This window comes from Sycon ciliatum, chromosome 2, assembly GCF_964019385.1.
Source record: "Sycon ciliatum chromosome 2, ocSycCili1.1, whole genome shotgun sequence".
In the NCBI taxonomy this organism is placed as follows: Eukaryota; Metazoa; Porifera; class Calcarea; order Leucosolenida; family Sycettidae; genus Sycon; species Sycon ciliatum.
Window position 1 is genome coordinate 50461757 of NC_088644.1, and position 21513 is coordinate 50483269.

Below are 21513 nucleotides of genomic sequence, written 5' to 3' on the forward strand. Positions count from 1 at the left end.
TGGAGGTGAAGTACAGAAGGCGAGTCGATCCGAGTATGACCTTTCGGACTGGACTGGACTGAACTATTCCAAAATAACAACGAGGGGTCACGGGTGCGAGTCAACCCCTGTGACACGGATTTCTGTGCCGTGTCACCTCCCTAGTTTGAGTACGACTCCCTGATGTAGACCTACATCGTTCACACGTTATTGTACTGGCCAGTTTCTTCTTCTTCCTGCCTCGCGCGGCGGGCTGAAAACGGTTATGCAGCACGCAAGCAGAATGAAGAAGTTTGGACTTTGACCTGAACTTTGAACTGTTTGTCATCACTCCACATCTCCTTGCATAAAAATACTCTTTTTCGTTACAAGGCCGCAAGTCGGTGCAAGTCTGGACTGCATTTCCTTGCTCGTTCCGAGTCCACGACCTCTTGACTTGACTCTTCATCATACTAGCGATGCACTGTGCACATGTGCTACAAACAGGAGCCACATGCGGCATCAGAATACTTCTGAAGGGAGGGAAAAAAGAGGGAATCCGTGACACAGCGGTGTATTATTTTCTTGTGGACACCGCTTTCTTGGCGTGAATTGTATAGCTCACTACAAAACACCTCTCATTCTCGTGTTCAATTACGTTGCTGATGAGCGAGCAGGAGTGCCAAATCAATCGAACTTTATTCCGTGAACCATATCGTGCAGTTCGCCCTCAGAATGCCGCGACTTCGTCTTCATCGCGCTGGATCGTCCAGCTTCGTCGTTGGCCCAAGACAGAAGGTGAGAGAGTGATGATATCCATGCATTAGCCGTGGCTGGCGATAAAAACCCTGCAATCGCCACGCAAATTCAGTGGTCATTGGTTGCCCCAGCCGTGTCTTGCTTGGAATAAAACTAAAAAAAGGAAAAAAAGAGGTGATAACGTGATTGGGTGATCCTAATGCCGTGCTCTGTACTAGTCTGTGAAAGCTATTCACCTCCAATCACTGCAAACCGTAATTCTTGGTGTCCACGCCGGGCTTTTGGGTCAACACATCGTCCAAGCAGTCCTACCGATAGAGTGTCATGAACCCAGTGTCTGCTCAAGCCAACTGGGTACACGTGTACCTGGCACAACTCTTGCAACCGAGTCAGTCCCGGATTCATTCAAGTGCAGGTATTGCACATCAGGGAATCTTAGGACTCCCTGATTGAGTCCCAACCGGGTGTTTTTTCCTAGCGAGTACCCCCCCCCCCAACCAGGTCCCTGACCCGGCCTACCCAGCTCTGGAGCAGACGCTGCTGGAAGATGCAATGTCATATCGCAGCTTCCGATTCAGAAATGCTCTATGTCTTCTTTGATGCCCCCTGCAGAATACTGCTCAGCCACAGTTCCTCCCAGATGAGCTGGGCTGGGCTCAGAACATGGTGTTGGAAGCCAATGCAGAAGACGACCAAGATGAAGTGGCTGGAGATCAGCCAGATCTGCTCGACGCTTGCTCTGTGTTTGACTTCCCGCAGTCGCAATCTCAGCATCGCCGCCGAGACAACCGTACTGACGGAGATGCAGGCACACTCACGAATCTGAGTAGTGGTGAAGAGGAAGCTGAGGACGACGGTTTTGAAGAAGTTTGGTGGCGTAGGCACCGACTGTCACAGATGCGAAGTAAATCCGAGCAGGTTGGTGATCCTCACAAGCACACACACACACACACACACGCACACGCACACGCACACGCACACGCACACGCACACGCACACGCACACGCACACGCACACGCACACGCACACACACACACACACACACACACACACACACGCGCGCGCGCACGCGCACGCGCACACACACACACATTGCTAGACGGGAGTAGGTCATGTAGGCTCCTCTACAATCCTTGACTTCGCAAGAGTATAACTACCGCCTTGGTGACAAAAATAACAGAATCACCGAGTTGAAGGGCATAATTATTATGAACCAGATGGGCGAGATAAGGTTACATTCTCGGATCTGCTCGGTCACTCTATTTGAACTTGAAAGTCCGCATATTTTTCGAAACATCAATAATATATAACCTACTGAGATGCGATGTGAAACTCTGCTGTCACCGCTCTAGACAGGCTCACTGCTGGCAGCCCAATACTATTGGGATTGCTCGCAGGGGCCTCACACATGGTACGGCCACTCCAGGGTGGCCATGGTCGTACCACTGTTCGTTCTGCATGGTACGCCCAATTCATCCAAGAAGCAATAAAAGAGGGCTAAAACTTCTGCCCGAGAATCAGAATGTTTTCCACGGGGACGCCCTCAAACCCCCGGCCCGTCATACCACTCGCCACTGCCCTGTGACGCCTTTGACTCAGAGCAAGTTGCAGCTGCTCGAGAGAGAGAGAGAGAGAGAGAGAGAGAGAGAGAGAGAGAGAGAGAGAGAGAGAGAGAGAGAGAGAGAGAGAGAGAGAGAGAGAGAGAGAGAGAGAGAGAGAGAGAGAGAGAGAGTGAGAGAGAGAGAGAGAGAGAGAGAGAGAGAGAGAGACAGACAGAGAGTGAGACAGAGACAGAGACAGAGACAGACAGAGAGAGAGAGAGAGAGAGAGAGAGAGAGAGCTGGACGGACCTCGGTGCAAATCATTATAATTATACAGGTGAAGAAAATACGAAAATGCAGCGCTGTTCCTGTTACTCCGAGTTCTACAGGTTAGCGACACCCTTGTGATTATGTACTGTTGCTGCTAATTACAGGATGCTATCAACCAGGAGGTGCAGCAGAACATCACACGGATGTTGAAAGAGCTGGGGAAGATACGACTGGCACATCGTCGACGGCAAACCGAGCGAGCGCAAAGTAAGAAAAGATTTAGTTGGTCTTGTGACTCTTGTCCCTAGAACAAATGCAGTGGGTCTGAATATTCCAGACACTTTTTTTAAAGAGCTATCAATAAAATGAAGGCCGGAACCATCACGCAACTTAGTTACTTGTTCGACATGTATGTGTACTTCATAACAAAAATAATTATTAAAATCCAGAATCTATTTTCTGTCCCGATCATCAGTGGAATTTACGGAACTGAATGTAACCAATGAAAGCAACTATAAAATGAAGCAGGGATTCCGGATTAGAATATTATTGTTACGAGAGAGCTTGGAAGCTCAGGGCCCTACGCTATGCTTTTTTGCCTTGATGACCTAGACAAAAAAAAGCATAGGGATGTTATAAGGCCACACGTTTTTATTTCTATGTTTCTCGTCACCTGCGCGCATACGATTCAGGAGTCTGGAAGAAAAAAAAGAAAAGAAACTGTGCTGCACTGACTCTGCATGTGGGAACCAGCACACTCATGCACATGTACATAATGTGGCCTGACCTGCGCGACACATGATGCAAGGACGGCATTTTTGTGCGCAATCTAGCTGCACCTGCACAGATTGTGACAGAAACTCCTACCACATACTAGTTGCTAACTTTGGATGCTATTTTGCATGGTGTATTGGTGGACTTTAGTGTGAAGAAAGGTCTAATAAACTTTTTTTATTTTCGGTCATTTTTTATTTTTTTTCCACCTCTCGCATATGTTTTTAGATTTTCAGGTGACGAGAAACATAGAAGTAAAAACGTCTGGCCTAAATTCTTAAAAAAAAAAAATTTTTAAAGACATAACCTGGGATTCGAACCCGCACTATTGCGCGCCAAGTTGCTTCACGTTATGATCTTGCGTTTGAAAGCCCTATTTGAATATTGCGGCCAGCTGTATATGTGGCCAGCTGTGTTTGATGGTACGGTACGGTACGGGACAGATACGGGATAGCGCCAGGCGTGACACAAACAAACAAACAAACAAACACACAGATACCAAATTAAAGCTGTGTGGACCCTGGCTAGCGCCAGACGTTACTGAAGTAACGTCTTCTGCATAGCTACGGGAATAAATTACACATGCATGTGAAACAAGTAACGTAGTTGCGTGATGTCTGCGGCCTTCATTTTATTCATAGCTCTAAGATTGTTTGTACCCTATTTTAAAATTGTGACTACAAGTAGATAGATCATTATACACAATTCCGGCAGCTATTTCATTTCGGCTATATTCGGCACCGAAACAAAGCGCTGAAATCAAAACGCTGATGAAATTTTCCACATCGGCTTTGGTGATGTATTAGTATAAACTCTACGTCAAAAACAACTCGCTGCCGAAATGTCGAAAAATCATGAAATGCCGAAATTGTTGCACCGCCGATTGTCAGCAGTATTCTTGATCACATCAATGTGACTTAGGCCCCGGTCACACCGAAACAAGCCACTTTGGGCTTGTTATCGCTGGCGCTCAGCTGGCTTGCGTGGTCCCTGTGACGCGGTCACACCAGACCTTGACTGCAAAGCTTGAATGGCTTGTTTTTCTTACCCACCAAATTTTGAATATCTCGAAGCACACCAATGTTTGCAAGAAACCGGAAAGCAGAACGTTCGCGATCTAAAACTGTACTTGTTCTTGTGTTCAGTTTTGATGAAGAAGCAAAGGATGCCCGGATTCTGAATTGCGAAGTCGTGCTCTTTTTATTTGTTCGGTGTGCATGGACGCGATGGTTCGGGTGGTGTTTCCTGATGTCGAGCTTTCTACCCCGCCGGTTGCCGTTCTTCAACTCAGTTGCAATCCACTCTCTTCTTCGTACCCGGCTTTCTTCATGAATTCGGTCGTGAGTGTGGTGCCTTGTCTTGGCCTCAAACAACAGCTCCAACAATCTACGCAGCAGTCTAGACGCACAGCGGCAGAAATCCATGGTCGTCGGACAAATCCAAATCAAACTGAATACAGTGTAGTTGGATAGACAGACTCACAGTCAAAACCAAAGGCGCAGGGATAGCACGGTTCCACGGACACGAAAAAGAACATCAATAATTATCAGTTCATCATGTCAACTAGCTACATGGTGTGCTCCAAGCGCACTCAAATTATTTTTTGAATTTCGGCTTTCAGCCGCTTGTACAAGCTGTGGCTGAAACAAGCCGGAAAAAAAACGGCTGAGAGTCAGCCACGGCTGAAAGTCGCTTGTTGGACATTTTTCAGCCGTTTCCATGGTAATAGTGACGTAAACAAGCGCTTTTTTCGGCTGAACGGCTGAATCGAGCTCGGTGTGACCGCGGCCTTATGCTGTTGGCTGGTAGCTATGAACTGGTTATATGCATTGCGGCTTTGGCGGATGTTTTTGTCTTTTTGATGACAAAGGCTGCAGGGACTATCACTTCCTTTGTTCCTTAGACAACATTTTCATTGTGTGTGTGTGTGCGTGTGTGCGTGTGTATGTGTGTGTGTGTGTGTGTGTGTGTGTGTGTGTGTGTGCGTGCGCCCGTGTGTGTGTTTATGCCAGTGCCGCCGCCAAGTCTGGCTCAACCTGTAGTTACAAGGCCCTGCAAGGAGAGCAGACACCAGACATCTTATCAGCCTTCTAGCAGTACGACACGAGGCAATGATCTAGCAGCAGCAGCAGCGCGTAGCACCAACAACAATACTAATGATGTCACCGATAGCCCACTACCATTTTCGCTGAGTCAGTATCGTCATCACGTGGAGCAGTACTCCCGTCGGCTTCCCAAGCCAGTAGCACATCGACGTCGGAACCCATTAAACACCAACAATACCGATTCTTCTGAACCGAATTCTGCTGTTGGGAGCTCGCGAAAGGATGCCGTACCCAGGAAGGCAAAGGCTCTCCGACAAAAACAAAAGCCTGTGTTGGAGGGTCTACCACAGGGAATGGCACCGCCTGAGATCAGTCAAATCACCAGCAAACGACGCCGGCGGGCTTCGAAGAAAAACACAGTCACCTCCACAGCAGCAGAACGTCCAGCAGCCGATCTGAACAAGGAGCTGCAGTTCTCCGAGGAATCACTGAATGCCTACGCCGACTCGTGCCCAGCATCACGGCATTCTAGCCGCGGCAAAAGCCAGCCATCAACGCCCAGTGCACGGATTGTGCCATCTTTCGGAAAGCCCCAACACACCCCAGGCGGCGCACGCTTTTCAGGAGGTAACACCCCCAGAACACTTGGCATGGTTCGGCAGAAGACTACACCAGCAGCCAGCAAAGATCCAAGGGTGAGTGAAAACAAAGTTTCACACTGAATCAAAGTACTTTTTGACATTCGTTGTTCTTTGGTGCACCAAGCACCAAAGACGAGGTTGCCAAAGAGATAACCAGGCTCAGTAGAAAGTCACCACAATAGTACTGTTGTACATGTTGTCGTGACTCGCGACATCATAAAGATCCCAACTCAACGGACATGAAAGACATTTTACGTTTCTTGATTTGGAAAGTTTGTTTCTTTCTTTCTCAAACAAGATCAAATTTCAACGGAAAAAGGCAGCTGCATCCACAGGCAGCTGCGCACAAAGAACATGCATAAAAATGGCGACCACACCCTTCATTTACGTGGCATGGTGACAAAAGGAACTAGTGCAGCGACAAAACAGAAATGGAGAAGAAGTGAACAGCAAGGAGAGCGAATCGCAAAAATGCACTAGCCTACTGTCTGTACAGTCATGCAGTTAGTGAACGCGCAGTCACGTGGTCACGTACACATACACGTCATACCAATACGTCATCATGGTCATGCATAACAAAAAGGAAAGGAAAGTCACGCGTGAGCAAAACAAATCAAGATCTCGAAAATACTCACAGGACGAAAACATAACGAAGAATTTGTTTGTGAACAAAATGCAAAGAATAGAGAAACGAATGATTGCTTCGAAGCTACTTCGAAGTAGAATGAAATTAATCACTAGAAAGGACGATGGGGAACTAGACTTCGGCTAACCCAAGCGTGGAATCAGCCACAACGTAAGCAAGCAAGAGAGTACAAAATCATCGTCATGTAATGCAAATATAAATTGGTTATTCCAAATTCATGTACATGTATTTCATCGCGACGTTCGCGACATATGTGGTTGCGCTTGTAGCTCTGTGTTGTACATGCGGCTGCGCGTGTAGCTCTTTGTCGTACACGTGGCTGCGCTTGTGTCTCTATGTCGTACGTGCTGCTGCGCTTGTGTCTCTGTGTCGTACATGCTGCTGACCCGTGGTACACGCTGCTGCGCTGTCTTGGAATGCTTTGTATATGCCACTGCACCATCTTCTGTCCCCTCCGTATGCATTCTTTCTCATCTCGTCCCCGTTGTATACGCATTTTCTCGTCTTGTCTCCGTTGTATTTGTCCAGTTGCCGTGTTGTGTCCGTCATATTTCATCGTCTGCCGTCTTTGTCTCCTATCCCGTGCGGGAATAGTATTATTCACGTTCACCTATTTCGCTTCAACGCCCCACTTTTGAGCACCTCTTTCGTCTCCATCGCCCCACTTTTTCCCCACTTTTTCCACGTCCCCACATTATATTCTCTTGTCCTGTCTTGTGGGAGTTCAGTTCTCCCGTCGGCTCCTGAAGTGAGGTGTTGGAAAAGATATCTCTCCAACAGAGAACAAACCAACGTATTAGTGTTCTTGCATTTGTGGCGTGGCGAGAGCATAGAAGGTGCAGATCGTCTCTTGCACGACGACAGTATGAGCGTGCCAGGCTGAAGTAAAGAGTCATGGACTATGGTCTGTTTTCATGTAACACAGCATGCACAGCGTACCTGCGCCATGGGATTGTCCAAGAATAGAACAAGAACAAAGACGCGGGGAAACTCGATTATAGTAACATCAGCGGCCTGAAGCGGAGACCCCTTTCCCCATTCTTTGGTGCCCGGTGGGGATGGGGGTAACGTTACTGTACTTCGAAGTACAGTAATTATATGTGGGATTGACTTCACCATTACGAAGACCATAGCGTATAGCACATTTACCAGGCAAATCTAAGCATTCGATCTTCTCAAAACCAAGCACAAAAATTGGACTTCTGAGAAAGTTGCATGAGTAGACACGTTTCGACCAAGCCCGTCTACTCATACAAAGTCGTACCAAGAACCAATGTGATCATCAAACCCACTATGGCATTGATTGAAAAACTTCTCAATATTGGTGTCTATGTTTTAAACTTTGGAAGGGTTTAGTAGAGGGCACTGGAATGGCACCAACAATAATGGCTGTACGTACCAGTCTAAAATACAAGAAATAATTCAGTCCCCAGTGTCTGCTCTAGGATTTCAAACCAACCGGGTACACATGTACCTGGCACAACTCTTCCAACCGGGTCAAAGGCGGGTACGTTCAAGTACGGCTACTGCATGTACATGTACATCGGGGAGCTGTACATAATAGTACTCCCTGCTGTACATAATAGTACTCCCTGCTGTACATAATAGTACTCCCTGCTGTACATAATAGTACTCCCTGCTGTACATAATAGTACTCCCTGCTGTACATAATAGTACTCCCTGCGCAACGTAGCGCACCTCTGTCCAGCCATCACACCCGCTATCGTAAACTGCTACCGTCAGCCGGCCCGCCTATTCGTGGACGGGGAGTGCCTCCTATCGCGAGAAGGCACAACGCAGGGAGATCCTCTTGCTATGCCGATGTACGCTTTGGGGGTACTCCCCCTGGTGCGCAGAGTGGCAACCCCAGGAACACGCCAGAGCTGGTATGCGGATGACTCGTCCGCGGGTGGCGGGCTCAACCCTCTCCGCCAGTGGTGGGACCGACTCGTCGGGGATGGGCCGGCGTTCGGGTATTTCATTAACCCCAGCAAGTCCGTCCTCGTCGTCAAGCGGGACAAGCTAGAGGCAGCCGAGACCATCTTCGCCGGCACGGGTGTGTCTATCACCACTGACGGGTGCCGTCACCTTGGATCAGCCATCGGAACTGATCAGTTTGTGCAGGAGTTTGTGGCTTCCAAGGTGGCCACCTGGTCGCAGGAGCTGTGCAAGCTGACAGATTTCGCCCGGTCACAGCCTCAAGCAGCTTACTCTGCACTGGTGAACAGCCTCCAACACCGGTGGTCCTTCCTGTGTCGGGTTCTCGATGGTGCTGCAGAACAGCTGGCACCCCTGGAGGACATCATCCACCGCCGCCTAATCCCTGCCATTAGTGGACGGACGGCGCCCAGTGAAGCTGAACGCATTTTGCTCACTTTACCTGCCGGCATGGAGGCCTCGGCGTGGCCAACCCTGCCACTTTTGGCTCACAGTACGGCACCTCCAGGCTAATCACCACTGCGCTGTACGACAAGATCATGGCGCAAGAAGAGCACCTCGATGATGCTCTTGCCTGTGTCCGCAGGGCCAAGAGTCAGGCTCGCTCTGAGGCCAGAAAGGCAATGAAGATAGCTGCCGATACGTTCCGCACCGAACACAGCGAACTCGATCTCGCTATCAGTCTGGCAGAGGAGAAGGGAGCATCAAGCTGGCTTACCTGCCGACCCATCGCTCGCCACGGCTTCGCTTTGTCGAAGGGGGAATTCCGGGATGGCCTCTGCCTCCGTTACGGTTGGACGCCTTCTCGCCTGCCCACCACCTGTGTTTGCGAGAAGGCATTCACCACTGCTCACGCCTTGTCCTGTCCTTTCGGTGGGTTCCCCTCGATCCGCCACAACGAGGTGCGCGACATACTGGCAAGCTCATTGAAGGGTGTCGCCCACAACGTCGCAGTGGAGCCACATCTCCAACCCCTGACTGGGGAGCAGTTTCAGCTCCGGTCAGCATCAACCGAGGATCAAGCTCGTTTGGATGTGGTGGCCAGTGGAGTTTGGGGGGGTCGGTTCGAACGCACTTTTATTGATGTACGGGTGTTCAACCCTTATGCGTCTTCGAACCGCACCTCCTCTCTCTCTGGCTGCTACCGGCACCATGAGCAAGAGAAACGGCGTCGATATGATCGGAGAGTCCGAGAAGTGGAGCGATCCACTTTTCTCCCCTTTGTGCTCTCTTCCACCGGAGGATGCGGCAAGGGTGCCACTGCACTGGTGAGCCGGATTGCACATCTCCAGTCGCTACGTGGGAGGGAGGCGTATTCTGTGCTAATTGCCCACCTCCGCTGCAGGCTGTCTTTCGCCCTGCTGCGTTCGAGTGTCATGTGTCTGCGTGGGGCTCGCCGAGTTTGGCAGCCTCCAATGGATGGCTGTGCCTCCCTGGCTGTCGTGGAGGCTAGGGTGTCCCGTTGAGCCTTGCCCCGTGATTGTGCGGACTATGCTATGCTTCTCTTGCTGTCTGATCACATGCGACGTCATCATTATGTGATTTGTTTTCAATCATCCATCATGGCAAATTGTGTTTTGTTCGCCCGTAAAAGAGGCTTTTACTACTAAAAAAAAAAAAAAAAAAAAAACTCCCTGCTGTACATAATAGTACTCCCTGCTGTACATAATAGTACTCCCTGCTGTACATAATAGTACTCCCTGCTGTACATAATAGTACTCCCTGCTGTACATAATAGTACTCCCTGCTGTACATACATGTAATAGTACTCCCTGCTGTACATAATAGTACTCCCTGCTGTACATAATAGTACTCCCTGCTGTACATAATAGGACTCCCTGGTGTGTATTCCCAACAGGGTCACAGGTGACCCGGTGTTCTTTTTCCAATCGGGTCCAAGTACCCCGCAACCGGGTCGCTGACCCGGCTGACCCGGCTCTGGAGCAGACACTGGTCCCCACTTGTCGGTGCTATCTGCTCATGAGTGTAATCACCGGTGTGTGTTTTGTCTCTGTTTAGACTTGCCGCACTGCAAACCACCCCACTAAGCAACCTACGGAGTTAGCCCCCGCTACAAATATGGTAACACCAGTCCTGGGTACGGCAGCAACACCAACAGCGGTGCCCCTATTGGCCATTGTGGAGTCGGTCGGCATGACGACACAGGTTACAGCAGTGCCAGCGACCGTGCCTCGCGTCATTCCCAATCTGTTCAGCCCGAGTCCGCGCCTGACGGTGGGAAACGAGTGCGAGCTACCGTATACGCAGACTGACGCTAGCCAAGTGTCTGACATATCCAACGTGAGCTCACTCCCTTTCTGATGAACCTCAGTTATTTTGTTTCCTGTTCGACCTTCATTGAAGTTGTCCATAATGGAAAGGGGTGGGGTGGACATGGTTTTCCTTTTCAAGAGTCGATCCAAGTCTACCAAAATACGGCACTTTGCGGGATCTCTCTGCATGCTTTGTTCTTATAATTATGTATATAAAGTCAACTTCGCTTATAACAACACTCAGCGGGGCATCAGAAAGGTGTCCTTATTCGCGAAGTGTCGTTATACCCGAAGTCTCATTATATGTATTACAGTTGTATGGGACTTTGCTCTGGGCATGGAAATTCTGTCGTTATTCGCGAGTTGTCGTTATATCCGCAGTCGTTATTAGCGAAGTTGACTGTAGGCAGTTTTTGTTTTGTTTCGAACTGTCTTCCACTATGATCATACTGGTTATGGTAACCCATGTTGTCACATTTGCTCGTACAGACTAACATCTTCTGTCAAGCAGTGATGGATGACACGGAGGACGAAGAGTCAACGGGTGCCTCACAAGAGCCAGGTGCCATGCAAAAACCCGCCCATCCCAATGGTAGTAGCAGCCCAAATGTGGAGAACGCTGCGGCGGATCACAGAGCTTTTCACTCGTCGAGCCAGGCGTGGATCTCGGGCGAAGAATCAGCGATACTGTCACAATCGAGCCAATCACAATCCTCACAGTCATCAAAGTTCAAGGTGAGAGTCTTCCTTTTACGGTGCGATAAAAGAATGACGAGAATGTTCAGACACGAGTATGTGAAACTGATCAGTGCCTTTCACGTATATGCAATTTCTGAAATGCAATTTTTTTATATTGAACAATGGGACGGGTACGCATGTGCGTGTTAGATACAGTAAAACCTGTGACTACTGACCACCCCTTGGAGCCAGCAAAAGCGGTCTTTAGTAGCAGGTGGTCTTTAGTTAGAGGTTTGCACCGTGCGACCATATATTTATTGTCAAGAGTAGATAAACAAGAGTGTGCAACTCCGGATCTCTCCTGCACAATCTGCAGATACCCCCGCCCATGGCGGAAGTTTTGTAGACGTCACCTTTTTTCAGAGAAACGTGCACTTTGCCCCAGAGCAGTGTGAGAGGACGTGCTGGGCACCGACCATATAGTGTAAAGCCCGACCAAGAGCACGAGGGAAAACTTTCCGAAAGACTCGCAGCGCGTGCGTCGTCGAAAAGATTACGTCAACAAAAAATTCCGCCGTGGGCCTACCCATCCGCGAGTTGCACACTCTTGTTTATCTACTCTTGTTATTATGGATCCCAGTATATGATATGCATATCAAAATGCAGCTAATACAATTCCCCAGGGCTTGCGCAATGCCATTCTTATTTCAGGTCAAACAACACTTGGAGAGAAAGACGGAGAGATGGAGAGAGACAAAAAAGAGAGAGAGAGAGAAGATTAATTTTTGCAGGCATCAAATTCAGCTGCTACTTCTGAAGCCAGGAGTCAAACGTTCCCTGTGGAAGTTTCGTTTTGCGCTGGGCTTCTAATTTGTTCATCTGATCAATCGTACCGACTATCCTTGTTGCGACTTCTCGATTGTTCGAACGCGATCCTTCAGCATCAGGACCTTGCGGTGCTGCTTTGTTTCTGGATTCCTTGACGCCATCGTCGATTCATTTGTATGACTGGGGTGACAGAGCCGCTCAGTCTTCGTTTCTCCTCCGAGTAGTAACATCGAGCAGAGAGCATTTTCGACGCGCTCTCCAAGACGTTTCCTATCATGTTTATTCTTGACAGGGCTTGAAATTCTTACAGGTGTAGTGCAGTCCACACCGACTCCACAGTCATAATGGCCTGCGTTCATTTGTTCAGCTGTAGTACCGAAAGATTCCTTTCAGGACCATGGAAAATCAGCAAAATTTCAAGAAGGAGCTTCGAGCAACATTTGATTTCCTACATCGCGGTCGCTAGTTACGGGTCAAAAATCGTCTTTGGGACAAGAAAAGGCGGTCACTGGTCGCGTTCAGCAGATAGTTGCTAGTCACAGTGCATTTTGAATGTGAGACCATCCGTGCCTGGCCAAGTGGTTGGTAGTACCAGGCTGGTCGCTAGTCACGGTGGTCTTTAGTTACAGGTTTTACTGTAGTACCCGGCTGGTCGCTAGTCACGGTGGTCTTTAGTTACAGGTTTTACTGTAGTACCCGGCTGGTCGCTAGTCACGGTGATCTTTAGTTACAGGTTTTACTGTAGTACCAGGCTGGTCGCTAGTCACGATGGTCTTTAGTTACAGGTTTTACTGTAGTACCAGGCTGGTCGCTAGTCACGGTGGTCTTTAGTTACAGGTTTTACTGTAGTACCAGGCTGGTCGCTAGTCACGGTGGTCTTTAGTTACAGGTTTTACTGTAGTACCAGGCTGGTCGCTAGTCACGGTGGTCTTTAGTTACAGGTTTTACTGTAGTACCAGGCTGGTCGCTAGTCACGGTGGTCTTTAGTTACAGGTTTTACTGTAGTACCAGGCTGGTCGCTAGTCACGGTGGTCTTTAGTTACAGGTTTTACTGTAGTACCAGGCTGGTCGGTAGTCACGGTGGTCTTTAGTTACAGGTTTTACTGTAGTACCAGGCTGGTCGCTAGTCACGGTGGTCTTTAGTTACAGGTTTTACTGTATATGTAATTTTCATCTGCCCTTCACAACGTGTAAAAGACTATCAAAACAGTCCCTGAGAACCCCCCCCCCCCCCCCACCCGAACATGTACAAGTATTATCTACCCCTTGTCTTTTCGGGATGTGTTTTGCTCCAAAATGCAGCGCAGGTTTAGCTGCCAGGGAAGGTTTACTCTCTGCACAGTGCCAACAAAAGAGCTACCACTGTTCTGGTGCTTGTTTGCGCGCGTGTGTGTGTGTGTGTGTGTGTGTGTGTGTGTGTGTGTGTGTGTGTGTGTGTGTGTGTGTGTGTGTGTGCCTCTGTGTGTGTGTGTGTGCGTCTGTGGATGTGTGGGTGTGTGTGCGCACGTGCATGTGTGTTTGCGCGCGTGTGTCTGTCTACATCTGGGTGTGTTTGTGTATCCTTGCTGAAAGATACCCTATCGGAGAGAATCACTGCAGGCGGAAGAATAAAAAATATTTGCATACACCCCATGACTGGACCCACGTCCACGTTTTAATGGAATCCACAAATTCAAACTGAAGGAATATCTGCAGACAATGCAGGCAGGTTAGGAGAGGTTTACTGCTCTATTTGAGCCGTCCACCTCTCCACAGATTATTCTCAAATGGCCGAGTTTGTTGCTGCTTCTGAGTTTGTGCTCCGTTGTCTGAATATTCATTAAATGCCATTGCCAAATCAGGTAGGGGTATATTGTGTCTAATGAGCACCGTATTAAAACTCTGAATTCGAGGGGATTCAGTACACATGTTTCCATTCATTAGAGCATCATTCCACTTTAAAAGTTAGTTTCGTTAGAGCAACCAGGATCATAATAGTTTTGTCGCCCATTTTATTAACAGCTAGAGAGTAAAGATTCGTGTTCAAGTTTGCTCTGTGATTTATGCTTAACGGTATCCTGAATGGATATTGCAAGTTTTCCTGGGAGAGAAGGATTAGCACATGGCTAACATTTCTCGACTTAATGTTAGACTTTTCGTGTTAAAACTTTAAAAAGTTGTACTCCGTTTGAGATTCAAGCCTTACAGTATTCATTGTAACCATGGGGATATGAACTGCTTCAGGCATAGTGGTTGTGAACGATTGTTGTTACTTGTGTACAAAATGGACAGTACCTATAAACAAGGCTGTGAGACAATGATATCAAACCCCAAATTTCAGAAATGGAAATTCAACCATCATATTTTGAGAGGCCAAGCCAGGGCATATAGAAGTGGAAAGGCAAAATCTTGTTCTGAGTAAGCGGGTCCTGCAGAAAAGTGTCGAGCAAGGGAAGAAATGAGTGAGAACTTAATAAAAGTGCCCGTCTAGTTAAACACAGCACCACGGCAATGACACAGGACACGTCATTCGTTGATCATAAACTTTGTATTTTGTGAATTTTTGAAATTCAATTGTCATATTTTGTGAAGCCAAGCAACGGCCTAATGGTGTTGTCACAATGCGAGTGGCCGGATCCTGCAGAAAACTATTGAGTGAGGGAAAGAATGAATGAGACCTTTAAAGAAGGATCCGATCGGTTAAAAACAGCTCAGTTGCAAAGTTACGGGATGCGTCATGCGTTGGTCATCAGCTTTGTGTTCTGTGACATTTTGTGAATTTCAATTGTCATAGTTTGTGAATTTAAAAGAAAGTTGTGAAGCCAAGAAAAGGCACACCGGTGTTGTGAGCAACCGGATCCGGCAGGAAACTATTGAACAAGGGAAACATGAGTGAAAAGTTCATAAAAAATGTCCGTCTTGGTTAAACGCTGCACAATGGCAGCGTTACAGGGTGCGGCATTCGTTGGTCATGAGCCTCATCTTGCCGCAGCGCCTGGCATGGCTGTGGTGGCCATAGGACTCGTGGCGTGGACATTCGCACTTGCAGCGCTTCACTGACCCGGGTACACGCTGGTACGTCGTCTCGGTGCGTGATCCGCTGCTGCACCGTCCGAACATCCTTCCCACAAGATAGTTATAACCTCGGTGTCGCCTAGTAACAAACAGCCCACACAATAAAAAAGAAAAGCAAAACATGAATGTATAGCAAAAAATAGCCAAGGACCGAAAAGTCACCGTATAATCTCTATTACAAGCGCCGTGCTTATATTTTTAAACACACCTCTACCCCGCGCTTACGCTGAAGATCTCGATTATATTGGAGACCGTGATTATGATATTTCAACCGATAACTCCATACCGAGCAAGAAGAAGCTCATGCTAGATATCATGCATGCAACACTGATTTCCACTGAGACCTTGCTAATAATAGAGACTATGCTTATAATGTTTCGAAAGGTGCTCACAGTGTGCTAGTATTAGGGGCTGTGCTAGTAATGGGGACCTGTGCTTGTCACAGAGAATATCCGGTACGCTATAAATAATTATTATAATGTCCACTACACCACCAGCTACTTGACAATCAGCTCAAGCCAAACAAGAACTAGAGTTGGTTTTGAACCCCAGGTTAGATTATAGCAGATATTGGAGCACCATCACAGCATTTACCAGGCAACATTATCATCAAGACTACATTGCATCCCCGTTGCATGTTCACTTGCTGTACGACCAACGATAATGCACAACAGAAGTTCTGATTGGCTGTACTGTGAAAGAGCTAAGTGAACTGGTCCGAGACTCAGCACTTGAAAGTCAGTCATTATGACCGAAGTATTGACTGTGGTTGAGGGGGCTTGATCACACAGAACAACAAGTCACAAGGTTACTAGTTACCGCAAAACCTATCAAGGCGACCACTCGTGTAAGGCGGCCACCTGTCCTAGAAGACCACTGCAGCCAGGAACAAGGGATGCTACTTCTAGTCAAATGGCCCTGGATAAGGAGACCACCTGGTAACAGAGACCACGTTTTGAAGGTCCCTTGAGCGATCGTCTTAGACAGGTTTTACTGTAGCTGCCACTCTGAGGTCATGCCACACATTCATAATTTAGGTAACCTGAAATTGCTGCTGACCACGCCAGTAATTGTCACTTACACAATCTGGTACCCGTGTCCACGCTTTCCACGACGCAGTGGCATGTCTGTGCAGTTGCATTCCTTGGTTTTCTGCATACACACATGCACATAAACACATGCACACGTGATGCACATGCACATGCACACACACACACACACACACACACACACACACACACACACACACACACACACACACACACACACACACACACACACACACACACACACACACACACACACACACACATACACACACATACACACACACACACACACACACACACACACACACACACACGCACACATACACACATTCTAAATTCGAAAATCTGGGTTTTGGAATCTGCATCTCAACAAAATCGTGTTGCCATAGAGTACCATGTCCTGATTTCGTGAAGCCTGGCCACCATGTCCTGATTTTCTAACTCCTCTCCTCCGACTTTCCGGCCTTGGACGACGCAAGGAGGAATGGTACATACATGTATTAAAATGCACAGGATTTGAAGTTGATTTCAACATGTCTAAAATAATGTGTTCAAAGCCCCAGAAAGTTGGGGTGCCAATTCTGGATGAAGGGACTATAAAGTATAAATCTGGTTGCTTCTGTTAGCTCCCGGCTAAACGCAGTCCCCTCACACTTCCAGAACACAGGGGCTATATAGTATTGAATATGGAAGAAGCATTTAGATAAGAGAGTAGACACGACCCGAGACTAGAGAACCACTGGAGCATGCGCTCTTCTATACTTGATGGGATCTCGTTGCTATGGTGAAGGACCGGGAAATACGAATAGTGAGTATTGCACTGTCTTAGTACAGTGCTGGCAACTGAAATCCGACCCCCTGAGCGGTGCGCTCACATCGCAAAGAACGTGAATCCACCGCTCAGGGGGTCGGATTTCAGTTGCCAGCACTGTATAAACACACTTAACCAATGAACGTCAAGCCACACAGCCAGGGTGCTGCGAACAACTTACCATCGGAATAGGGTCACCGGGCAGGTGGCACTTGCCGAGCACCGTGGGTCTCTCGACGTCTGGGCAATCGGGGCGGTTCATCTTGCAGCAGTGTGGCATCTTGCGCATGACGACGAACATGCGGAAGAAGCGACGGACGAGGGTATGTCGATACTTGACAACGCACGCCTCCGACTCGTTACAGCTGGCATTGACACAGGGACCTGTGGGGCGGTAGGGAAGCGGGCACAGCCAACGACAGAGATAAATAGAAATAGGTAGGAAACGGAGATGTGAGAGATAGAGAAAGGGAGAGGTATAGAGAGAAAAGGAGAGTGAAAAGGAGGAGAAGAGAGGTAACTCCGTCACATATACACATGTACATGATCTGGCTTCACAAAAAACAATGCTGTGGAGGCCTGCAATCTTCGGCCGATGAACCGTCTTGGCTTCAGGGGAACCACCCTAGGAACAACTCAAGCAGATGATTATAAACCAGCCTAGTTATCACATGTTGAGCTTCTGAAGTGACTACAAACAAGTGAAATCACAATATGCAACTGGAATACTACCCAAAGGTTGGTGGTTCTGTGCAGCAATGTTCTTCTGATCAGCAAAAACACGCCATGTGCTAAGATGCGAATTTCGGCAACGTGAATGCGCCAACAAGAGATGGGTCGACAACATCAAAGAAAACCTCAAGCCTCTGAATGTGCCGATTCAGGAATGCCTCAACCTCGCCACCAACAAGCAACTCTTGTCGACTATCATTGGCAGATGCATTACTCCCGTATGATTTGTTTATGCGGGCAATATGCGAACTGTTCATATTATTATTAATTTGCCTAGCCAATTCGATTCACGCTTCAGCTCCTTCGAGTACTAGTGCAGCCCCTTACCTTTAGTGGGAGTTTTCATCATCTCGTCATTGAAGCGCAGGGTGCAGTTGTCGGGAAGGTCGTAGCGACAACGCAGCTTGTTATGATGCAGCTGAGCGTTCGAGTAGTACCCATGGCCGTGGTGGTGGCTGCCGAAATGGAGGACAGTGCTAATACGGCGGTTGACCTGGTCACGTACAGACGGACTGCGGCGGCCGCGATGCCCATGGTGCCCGCCATGGCTACCGTAACCATGGCTGCGGGCTCTCTTGGCGCTCAGGTCGGTGCAGCAGACGGCGCGTCCGTTGAACACGCTGCAGACTTCCGTGTCGTTGCACTCCACGCCGTCACAGAGGTCCACTGCCAGGGAGAGTGGGGTCAGCAATCAGCATAGTGAAAGAAGACAAAATCGGCTTTCCACTCAATACAAAAGAATGAAAAGATACACGATGATGTGATTCACTTGTTTTCCACTCGATAAAAAAGTCAAAAAACCATTACGTAAGGATGTCACTCACTGCTTTGCTACTCAATAAAGCATATGCCATGACGTCATCAACTGGTGTCACTAGGGAGGTTTAGTCCCACGTAATCCGTGGGTACTTTACGTGTGTGTACCACGTGATACTCAGTGACCCACGTACAGACGTTTTCTGGTTCACGACATACCGTGCATGGAGGCTCACCCACGTTCCGCCAGAACGTGGGTGAAAATCAGAATGGAGCGCATTGTGCGAGCTGTGAGGGTGCTCAGCTGAAGAAGTTTCCGAAGCACGAAATCAAAATATTGGACGAGCTTTTTAGGCCCGGGTAGCTTCGTCTTTGACCAGGTTTGGGCCTTTCGCTTCATGCTTTTGTTTGTTCCGTGTGACTAAACACAACATTGCAACGTAGGTGCCCTTCATCCACTTTACGTGGATCACCCACGTACGCGTTTCCGTTACGTGGGAACTAAACCTCCCTACTATAGGGGCTGGAGACCACTTACGGGTGGGACAGACGGGGCAGCACTGTTTGGCGAAGATCACTGGTGCCTCGCACTGTCGGATGGCTTCGAAATCGCACATGACACCAGTGCAGTTTTCTGTGAGCATGTGCGTGTACGCACCAGATACACACACCATACGCACGCACACACACACACACACACACACACACACACACACACACACACACACACACACACAAACACACACACATACACACACAAACACACACACACACACACACACAAACACAAACACACACACACAAACACAATTACTATCAGTACTACTACACAAGAGAGATTGGAAGCTTTGTCACAACTCTGAGTTCACGTATTACTACGATCATCAGGCAAATCAGTACTACTATTGGAGAGACAGTGTCATGGTTGCCAAGGTCACCAGTCTCTGAGCCTACCTGGCACTGGTAGTTCCATGTCCGGAGTAATCTCTGCTCCCATAGCTGGGTCCGTGGGCTTGACCTCCTCCGTGGTTGGAGCGAGCGAAGGCTTCTCATCGGGTGCCAGCGTCTCGGCTGGTGCATCCTTGTCCGGTTCTTCTGTACCGAAGATCACATCTGAGCCGCCGAAATCCGGATCTTGGGACCATGCTGAGCCGCTCAGTAGCAGCAGGAAGCACACGGCTGAGAGCTTCATTGTGCCTGCACAAAATTCTTCTCCCCGAGCCGTCCGGCTGGCAACGAACACTTCTTTCAGATAGACGGAGCACTTGCGCACTAGCTCCGGGTACTGATCTGTACTGATCTGATACAGAGCTAGACGGAGAAGCAACTGCAAAATTTGATTGGCAATCGCCGAATTATATAGGTACACGGATGCATAGTGTTGTAAACAGCATGGACAGGCGCATGTATTCGAAATCAGCCTGACAAGCAGGACTTCTTGCAGCCGTCACGCTCTGCCTGCCACAGATAGATTGACACCCGGCTTGTCGAGCGACAGGCTAGCACTGTACATGTAGTCGTGCAGCTGGTGAGCGTTGATGAGCGAGCTGGTGTCGTCGACACGACGACAGGGTGGACACGGTCATCGCCGACTCATCGGTCAGTGCACAGTGCAAGAGAGTGCCCGTGATGTAGCATGCAGTATACCAGACCAGGGACAGCGTGTCATGCAGTTGATTCATTGACTGTCACTAGCAAGCTGCGGATTGAAGATGGCAACAAAGAAGGATTACTATCTTCATGGACGTGGGTGGGAGCGCCTTGAAAACAGGGTCACGAAGTGGCACGAGTTGGTACAGACTCAGTCACAGAAAGGACTCATCTTGGGTTGCACCACGGACGTAGCAGAAATGTACACCTCATTTCTGGCCTCCCTTTTCAGGCAGCGAAGTCGAAGACCGGCCTGTCGACTCCTGAACATTACTTCAAGTAAGGGTTAGTTCGAGCCTGGCTTTTACCTAAATTGTGCGGACGTCCGGACAGAGGTCAGCACACTCAGCACTTTGTGCATGTGTCCACCGTCGGTGTTGTTTATTTCACGTAAAGTTGTGAGATGCTGTCAGGTATCACTACCGTACATCTGGAGCTGTGTCAGTTGTCGCCTCATTAGTTACTGCTAGTGTCACGGTTCTCGCCCGGACAGGCCTAGGCTAGGTCTGGGGATTTGTCAAGGACAGCATCAACGACTGGGCCTGCACCAAACATGCCTGCGGAAGTGACTAATACGTTACTCGAGCGGCTATGTGCCATCAGCGGCTGAATGGTCTTGTACACTTTCATGTTCCTGGACGAATCACTATCAGGTTCAGTAGCTGCCCCTAGCTAGATCAATGAAACTACAAAGCAAAGCAGAATGCACACAAATAGATGTATTCCATTTTTAAAACGTCGAAGTAACCTTATGAAAGAGACAGAGAGACAAAGAGACAGAGAGAGAAGCAGACACAGAGAGACACACAGAGAGAAAGAGAGGGTTACGATTGCCACTCGCTACTGCTCGTGCCACGCCTGAGCCCTTGACGCTGTACAGTTGTTGGCCAGACTTGAGTACATGTACAGTGCTGGCAACTGAAATCCGACCCCCTCACATCGCAAAGATTTCAGTTGCCAGGACTGTAGGTATCACACTATGTCTGTGTAATACAAATACAATGCTTGCATGATCCATGTAGGCACTGTATTACTGTAAAAGCCGTGGATAAGCGGTAGATCTAGATCTACACACATGCACTTTTGCGCTGCAGCGCGCTGGTCGCATCG

At 48.5% G+C, this 21513-nt stretch overlaps 2 protein-coding genes across 2 annotated transcripts; one reads left to right on the forward strand and one right to left on the reverse strand.

Moving 5' to 3' along the window:
* Positions 1–427: 427 nt before the first annotated feature.
* Positions 428–15334, forward strand: LOC135810358 (uncharacterized). Its single transcript, XM_065323851.1, has 7 exons — positions 428–756; positions 1330–1635; positions 2693–2795; positions 5315–6042; positions 10592–10873; positions 11335–11580; positions 13924–15334. Exons 1-7 carry the CDS (start codon positions 694–696, stop codon positions 13960–13962), a joined length of 1767 nt encoding a protein of 588 aa, XP_065179923.1. The 5' UTR covers positions 428–693; the 3' UTR covers positions 13963–15334.
* LOC135810359 (uncharacterized) lies at positions 14860–20066 on the reverse strand. Its single transcript, XM_065323852.1, has 6 exons — positions 19708–20066; positions 19292–19387; positions 18325–18663; positions 17447–17649; positions 16487–16557; positions 14860–15484 (listed from the first exon to the last, which is right to left on the reverse strand). The coding sequence occupies exons 1-6, from the start codon at positions 19943–19945 to the stop codon at positions 15277–15279; spliced, it is 1155 nt and encodes a 384-aa protein (XP_065179924.1). The 5' UTR covers positions 19946–20066; the 3' UTR covers positions 14860–15276.
* Between the last annotated feature and the right edge of the window lie 1447 nt (positions 20067–21513).

What these genes read in the sequence shown, in the direction of transcription:
- LOC135810358 (XM_065323851.1), top strand. Translation starts at nt 694, where the DNA reads ATGCCGCGACTTCGTCTTCATCGCGCTGGATCGTCCAGCTTCGTCGTT. An exon ending in CAGCCAGCAAAGATCCAAGG is followed by an intron (nt 6,043 to 10,591) that starts GTGAGTGAAAAC and finishes GTCTCTGTTTAG; the next exon opens with ACTTGCCGCACTGCAAACCA. An exon ending in AAGTGTCTGACATATCCAAC is followed by an intron (nt 10,874 to 11,334) that starts GTGAGCTCACTC and finishes TTGCTCGTACAG; the next exon opens with ACTAACATCTTCTGTCAAGC.
- LOC135810359 (XM_065323852.1), bottom strand. Translation starts at nt 19,945, where the DNA reads ATGAAGCTCTCAGCCGTGTGCTTCCTGCTGCTACTGAGCGGCTCAGCA. An exon ending in CTGCCCCGTCTGTCCCACCC is followed by an intron (nt 18,664 to 19,291) that starts GTAAGTGGTCTC and finishes TCTCCCTGGCAG; the next exon opens with TGGACCTCTGTGACGGCGTG. An exon ending in GATGAAAACTCCCACTAAAG is followed by an intron (nt 17,650 to 18,324) that starts GTAAGGGGCTGC and finishes ACCGCCCCACAG; the next exon opens with GTCCCTGTGTCAATGCCAGC.